The sequence below is a fragment of the Diceros bicornis genome, chromosome 5 (genome assembly GCF_020826845.1).
Source record: "Diceros bicornis minor isolate mBicDic1 chromosome 5, mDicBic1.mat.cur, whole genome shotgun sequence".
NCBI classification, from domain to species: Eukaryota; Metazoa; Chordata; class Mammalia; order Perissodactyla; family Rhinocerotidae; genus Diceros; species Diceros bicornis.
In genome coordinates this window covers 98,449,773-98,457,366 of record NC_080744.1, presented here as the reverse complement: position 1 = coordinate 98,457,366, position 7,594 = coordinate 98,449,773, and the positions used below count along the sequence as shown (strand labels likewise).

Below are 7,594 nucleotides of genomic sequence, written 5' to 3'. Positions count from 1 at the left end.
CCTTTACTATGCACATTATTTATTTTTACTTTCAAGTCAGCAGAGAGTTATCAACGTCACGGGATGATTCAGTTTTTCCCCACAGTCACAGTAAAACCTACTTAAAGTGGATTATTCTTTTTGTGTAATATTCCAATAGATTCCAAAATATTATTTCAAAAGCACTTCGATGTCTATGTTCTCAAATTAGATATTTACTTCTAAGTCTCCATTTTTATGTCCTTTGTTGCATGCTACATCAGAGTTGCATCTAAGGAAATACCAGATTTCCCTCAGTTTTTTAGATCCATATGTGTTGGAAATTTGATTCATGTAGATGGACATGGCAGTTGGGGGATCGTGCTATTATCAAAAGAGGCCTTTTCAGCATCAGTAATCTGACAAGAACCCACTGCTTGTTGGGATTCAATTGTCTATTTGGGGGATCAAGCTTTCACTGTTGGCACTTCTCTTTCTCTTTGGAGGGAAAGTATGGCCTTCCCAGTTTTTTCATTACCAAACCACTTTCCTGGGTGGTTATGCTGTGTCAGGAAGGGCCTGGGATGCCGGGAACCAGAATTCATCCTCAGCTTCTGGCTGTCCTGAGAAGGCTTCCCTGGCAGAGTCCAGCCTGTGTGTCTGGGTGACACTTGCAGCCATCAGAAAGGAGGCGATAACTCACAAGTGCCAAACGATTCATCTGGCCCTCGTCTTACAGGGTGTTCCCAAGGGAAGAGCTTCAAAATGCCACTTAGTAACCCTTTGAAAGCTTCTAGTCATGTGGTGGGTTCTCGGTGTGAGCTCAGAGCAGTGTCTATTCACCACCAGATGGGGAGCATTTCAGTATTTTAATTGGTAAGGCTGTGTTCATGTACGTCCATGGATCATCAGTTCCGTAGCATTCCCTGCTGGAGCCCCCACACCCCTGTCATACCTGATCTTTCAAAGCTCCAAACAGGATTCACACCCCAGCAGGTGGTTGTAATGTAACCACAGCACAAGACTGGGGAAAAAATCACAGACACCCAGGGTTGACACACTTTAAGGGCTTGGGCCCAGTTGCCCCATTTGGACGAGTTTGGAACACCAACACTGAGTGTGTAAACTGGAGGATTGTCCAAGACCATGGACCTCAGAAGAACACGGGCTCAGAAGTCACCTTGGACAGCAAGGGACAATGTGGGGTCACTGACTGGCCAGGATTATGGTCCCTTATCCTGGCAAAGTAGAGCACACTCGGGATCCATCAGGCCAAGTCAGGGAGGATGTTTGGGGCTTTCTAGGGAAATTCTGTCCTAAAGGGAATTGCATAAGGAAGGCAGGGGTGCTGAAAATCCTAGTTCACAGGGAGCAGTAATGTTTATGTAACAAGACCCAGCTGTAGCCTTAAAAGCTGCATCACAAATCTTTCCTCCTGGATACAAATCAAGCAGGAAAAGGAATTCAGGGTTCTGGACAAGGATTCCAGCAGGATTCAAATCTAGGTCAGGGGTGAACATGGAGCCCCTAGAGGCCCCTCAGGAGGGAAAGTCTTGCCTGCTTTTAGTCCATCTGCAAATGAACTTCCGCGGGTCTTGTCCTCTCAACGTGCACGTTTTGATCTTTTTCCATTGTTTTCTCCACTTAGAGCTGATATATTCCCAGAGATTGAACTAGAAAACAACAAGTTCCTAAAATTTGGTCAAAAGAAACCTCAAGAAGAGAAGCAGAAAACATTCCCTCTTCCTCCAGAATTAGGAAGGCAGCCCCTGCCTGTGGCATGACATGGTCCTGCGTAGTGCTGTTTTAAAGTTACCCACATTTCAGTGTTTTTTTTCTCTGCCTGTGAAAGTACCTTCAACCTTTAAATCTCAGGAGAAGGGGTGGTGGGCTGTGTCTGCACCTGGAGGAGCTGAATGATACTGAAATGAACTGGTCCTCCGTGTTAGGGGGACTTGGGGTTGTCCCCACTAGCCAGAGAAGGGGCTGGCCCTTCTCCCTTCTCCCACATACAATAAGCTGATGACCCGGAAGAGTTCTTGATTCAAGGAGAAATGTGAGATTCTGTGTCTCCCTCACATGCCTACAGAAAGTGACAGAACCACACCACAAGTTCCAGGCTGTAAAGGGAACAGGACTTTAATATAATATTCAAACATGGCATTTATTATTTACAACAAATAACTACTGTCCCTCCCCAATGGGTTCATAGGTGCTGGGGGATGTCAGGGAGCTGAGATGGGGTCGTCCTCTCTCTCTTGGGCTTCAGGGGACTCCAGGAATCAGCTTACAATGCTCCCCTTCCTGTCAGGTGGGAGGAGCTGGCCCGGTGCATCGCAAGCTTCCCAGCTGTGTCCCCGCTGCTGAGGATGCGGCTGTGATCGGCCACTGGTATGGGGCTCGGTATTGGGGCCTGGGGGCTGAGTAGAAGTGTCGGGTTATCTTGGGGGGCCTCCCTCAGAATCATGGCCACCCACCCTGTCCCCACTGCACTGGGTGCTGCAGACCCTGTGCTCAGTGCTGTTAGCCACCAGTACCCCATTTGTCCCTGCCACGGGAGCAATCGTTTACTATCACCTATTTCACAGAGGAGGAAACGGAGTCTCAGGAAGCTGAAGAGAGTCACCCCAGTCACAGGACTGCTCAGTAGTGGAGCTGGGATCCCAGTGCCAGCTATCGGACTCCCCAAGGACACGCTTAGCTCAAAGCTTTACTGAACTCCTAGGAGTCAGTCACCCCGGCCCAGACACTCACTCACCCCTGAACTTGATGATGGCCGGCTCTTCTTGGTCTTGAATATTCTGCTGGCCAACTAGATCTGGGGATCCAGCAGGCAGGACAGGCTGTAGCTACAGTACAGAGAGGCACCTCTGAGCCTACCAGGAGCCACACCTCAGGTGTCCCCCCACTGCCTGCCCAGCAGCTGGAGTCTGGGTGTCCCAGAGTTCGCCAAGCAATAAGGCCTGGGGCTGAGCAGGGGGCCACGGAGACAGGCTCTCTGGACGGGCCAACATGGAGAGTCCACCCCTGCCCTCACTCAACTCCTGCACAGCCTCAACTATCATTCTCGTTGAGCAGCTCCATGTCCTGGAATCAGGCCCCAAATCGCTCCTCCAGCTCTGGTTGTAATTCTTTGCAACCACTGGGAGCAGCAGCATATCCCTCATGACTCGGTATTCCTGGGACCAGAGGGAAGGAGAGGATGCACACAGGGCCTGGGTGGGGGATGCTGCAGGGGCCTTGTGGGGGGTGAGAGGTGGGGCAGGGGACCAGTCCTGGCAACGCTCCTTCCCACCAGTTCTATCCAGGCTCTACCTGTTCTCAGAATGGGAATAATCAGCCCCTCCTCCAGGAAGTTATCCTTGATGCCATCCTGCCCTCAACCAACCCGCCAATTGGATGGGTCTCCCACTTCTCTGTTATCGAAGTCTTCCACTCAATGTAAGATACAGGGGGTGGAACCAGGGACTGTTCTGCCCAGAGGGTCTCTGATTTCCACCTCCTTTCCCTCCCCTGCAGGGAGTGCCACAGCTGCTCACCTCAGTCCCTTTCTTAAGGTTGATCTCATTCCCCTGGAAGGTGGAGAGCCAGAGTCCATCAGACAGAATGCCATAGACTGACTAACCCCTTATGTCCACCCCTTCTCATGTTGCACTACTGCCAGGTCCCCAGAGGGGGCGGAGCATGCAGAGAAAACAAGACTTGGACCTAGGCCGGGCTCTGAGCTCCAGAGAAGGAGGACATGGCGGGAGGCTGAGGTACCTGGCAGCACAACCCTCTCTGATGACAGATTTGGAGGCTGAGGCCTCAGGCAGAGGGGACTGCTCAGTAACTTATGTGCTGCCTGACTTGGGGGGGGGGCCGACCCCTCTCTCCCTCCATGGGCAGCATGGGAGTTAGAGGCTGAGTCCAGCTCAGATAAAACCTCACGCAGCTGTGCCATCAGGCAGCTCTGAGCTTCCCCAGCCTGGGGAACCGGAATGGGTGTCTCAGGTGGAGCCTCTGTTCACTCATCTCTAAGATGGGCCTGATGCCCCAGCTCCCAGGGGCCACTGCGAGGCTCCCAGGAGAGATGTGTCAAGTGCTGAGAGCTCGGAGCACATTTCGGGGGCTCCCGCATCCCAAGGTTCAGGATCGTGGTCCTTCCTGCCTGGCCTCAGGTTCACCCACCTCGAGATAATCACCCATCGCCAGACGCAGCATAAGCAGGTCACCAAGGAAAGTGCCAAGATAGGGGACGACACCCTGTGACATTGGGGTGCGGGTGGGATGAGCCCTTGCTCTCAAGTCGACCCCCTGCAGACCCTCCCCTGAAAAGTCCACAGCCACAGCCTCCTGGCCCACCCCAGGGTTCCCACGGGGAACAGCCTAGGACCCTTAGCAGCCTCCCCTCAATTCCTCCTTGCTTCACACCCCAAGAACACCACACTCCTCCTCCTCACCTCCCAGGGCAGGCTTCTAGCAAATCACAGGGTATGCGGTCCCTGTCCCTCCCCACAACAAACCCATCCTGCACCAGCTCTTCCAGGCCATCCCGGTCACTTCTACTGGGGGATTCGGACACTGTGGCACCAAGAGAAAGGGCCCTCCTCTCTTGATTTGAGGCCTCCAGCTGGGAGCGCAGAGCCCCTCCCCCACAGGCACACTCACCTGCTGCTGCTGCTGCTCCTTCTCCTGCACTCTATGGGGGCTGATTTCCGAGGGGCAAACGTGGAAGGCCCCTCCTGTCAGGGTCGAGGACAGTGTCAGTGAGGCCATAGTCCCCTCACCGCATTTCTCTCCAGCACCACTCGCCTCCGACACTGGACATCTGACTCGAGTCAACTGGTACCAATGCCACTCCACCCTCCAAGGTCTTGTGATTCCAGAACAAGCCCAGTTTCAACTCTCTGAGTGTAAGCTTGGGCTTGCGTCCTGGACTCCCTGAGCCTGTTTCCTCATCTGGAAAGTGTGAGAACTCCAGCTACTTCACAGGTTCTCCTGAGGACTCACTGTCGCATGACTGTTATCACTGTTCTCCCCCTCACCCCTCCAGGGAGCAGGCAGAAAGCTCCCACATTCCTTTCCTCCCTCTTACCTCATCACCCCCATGTGAGGCCTGCACCACACGATCACCATCCTTCCATTTCCCTGATGGGGAGACAGAGGCCCAAACAGGGGCAGTGAGTTGCTCAGGGGCCACAGAGGAGAAGCCACTTGGCCCTCCCAGCCAGAGACACTGTTCCAACATCCTCACCTAACCCCCAGCCCCACCACTGACAACAGTCCTGACCCCCGAGCTCTCGAAGCTTGGTCGTGGGCTGAGGCATGGATGGAGAGGATGTGGTGTCTTGGGAGTCTGGTTGAATGGCTCCTGCCTGCCCCAGTCTCGTGGAGTGTCTGGCCCCCAGGCTGGGACAGAGCCAATGCCAAACCCTTCTCCTCCCCAAGGAACCACTCAGGATATTCCCCTGCACTGAACTCTTTCTTTATCCACTCAGAAACTGGACCCCCAAGGTGCCACCTCTGATCAACAGGGAAGGGGTGAGAGGACATTTTGCTTCCTTGTTTACATGAAGCTCCTAACTTCCTTTCAGCAGGATCCACTAAGAATCTATCAGTTGCCTAGGCGCTACTCATAAGCCACCTGGGGTATATGTCATTGCCAACCAGGCATTCAGGTGAGACTCCGTTGTTGACTCGAGTGACTGTTCTAGGCGTCCAGGGGGGGGTCCCAGAACGCACACACATCTGTCTCTGGTCCAGCTGTTCAGATCCAAGGATGAGCATCTTGTTTGTCCACCTGGGCCAGGGAAATTCCCTGCTGTGCCCGTCCCTGGGGTAGGCAGTGTGCTCTCCCCTTGGAGACATGGTGAAGATAGAAGGAGCAGCAGGGGCCTGGCTTCCTGAGGACAGGTTTACGCTGAGGGATAAACCCACCCAACCACCCAACAGCCTGGGAGAAGCTACATTCAGCAGGACGGAAGTGCATGGAAGCCAGAAATCTGCTGATGGCGCCAGCTCGGCAACTCGCCCTGGAACAGCCCAGCCAACACCACTGTGTCCCATGACCAGGGCCTCCTGCCCACAAACGGCACCCCACCTGCCCATGGGCCAAACAGATCCCTAAGCTTGTTAACCTGGACAAGATAGATGGGAACGTTTCAGAGAAAGTTCAAGTCAGAAACTATCAAAACCACAGCTTGCCCAGTCCCCCTCCTCCCGTGGCCCCTCCTCTCTTTCCAGACCCCCAGCCTCCACTCTACCTTGGTCATCAGTTCTCTGCTCAAGGACTCGTCTTGGCTATAGTGCTCCTTAAGTTTTTCAGAGCTCTCCCTGAGGAGAGGGGAAAGAGGGAAGGATAAATTTAGGGATAATGTGAGGGGTCTGAGTGCAAATCCTTTTCTTTGACAACCTGAGAGATTCAAACTGCCTGGAGGAGTGCTCTCACTGGGCTCCTCTGAGGGCTAAGGTCTTGTGAGACTGGGAGGGGGCTCTCCTGTTGGTCACTGGGGTCTCCATTCCCCCGCTATACAGAGCAGCTCTCTTTTGACCACTTTCAGTTTCAACTGGGCATAGAGTTCTGTTGCTATAAACACTTGAAAATCTCCAATGTGGCTCAACCCAGTACCTGGCATTTAGAGAAACCGAATCCTGAAGCAGAATTGGTGCACTAAGGACACCAGGAGACTTAGAGACCCACCGCTGAGGCCCAGGCCCTGTTCCAAGCATTTGCTGCCACCCAGGAGTTCCCAGATGACTGAGGGGCCAATGGCAGACATACGGGAGATCCCCCATCCACCATGGTCCTCCTATGGAGAGAGGCCTACCCACCAGGAAACTTCCCCCATGTGTTCTTCAGGTGGCATATGGATGTTTTCTGCAGAACAGAGATGACAGTGCAGGGCGAGGAGAAGTTCTTCAGGATCTTGCACTCCTGGGGAAGGGAAGAGAATGAGCTGTGAGGTGGGGCGCTGGAGCCCTGCTTGCTCTAGCTTCAGTCCCCTTCTATTTAAATCTCCTCTCCTGGATGATACAGATGCTCAGGGAGCCCCAGAAGGGCACATTTAGGACCCAAAGAGTAACACTCACAAGGAGGAGGATTTTAGCTCAACCCAGGGAGGGAGCCAGGTAGGAAGTGAGCATCCCCGCACTGGGACCTGGAGTCAAGGTCAGCATTCCCCTGGCAAGAAGGGCCTAGGCACTTGCAGGGGCTTAGACCACACACTGCAATCCTGGGACCTGATAAAGGTGGAGGCAGTTCCCAAGGCTCCAGAGAGGGGCCCCATTGGGCCTCCCACAGCACACCTGGGCCACCTGGATCCAGCGCTCCACCACCCTCACCCTGTCCTGGGCCATCATGCTCGGGTCCCCGAGGCAGGTGGTGATGACAAGGCTGGCCACCCTTCTGAAGTGGTCGATGGTGGCCCGGACGGTGTGTGCCAGGTGCTCATTGCTGGGCTTGTTCCTCTTGCCCCAGGTGGAGCTCAGGCACTGAGAGGGCACCACCTTCCGGAAGAGCTCCTGGGGAACAGGGGGAGTGTCACCCAACATTGCCACACCCCAGCTCTGTGTCCACATCCCCAAAAGTCCCACACAGGGGTCACAGTTTAGAGCTGGAGCTCAGGAAGCTCATGATGTGGCCTGAGCCTTGTGA

The 7,594-nt window shown here is 54.0% G+C and overlaps 1 protein-coding gene across 1 annotated transcript; it reads right to left on the bottom strand.

Annotated features, from left to right (window-relative positions):
- Positions 1-4,639: 4,639 nt before the first annotated feature.
- On the bottom strand, positions 4,640-7,437 carry LOC131405593 (ral guanine nucleotide dissociation stimulator-like). Its single transcript, XM_058540553.1, has 5 exons — positions 7,246-7,437; positions 6,768-6,874; positions 6,204-6,273; positions 5,036-5,088; positions 4,640-4,682 (listed from the first exon to the last, which is right to left on the bottom strand). The coding sequence occupies exons 1-5, from the start codon at positions 7,297-7,299 to the stop codon at positions 4,640-4,642; spliced, it is 327 nt and encodes a 108-aa protein (XP_058396536.1). The 5' UTR covers positions 7,300-7,437.
- Positions 7,438-7,594: the final 157 nt, after the last annotated feature.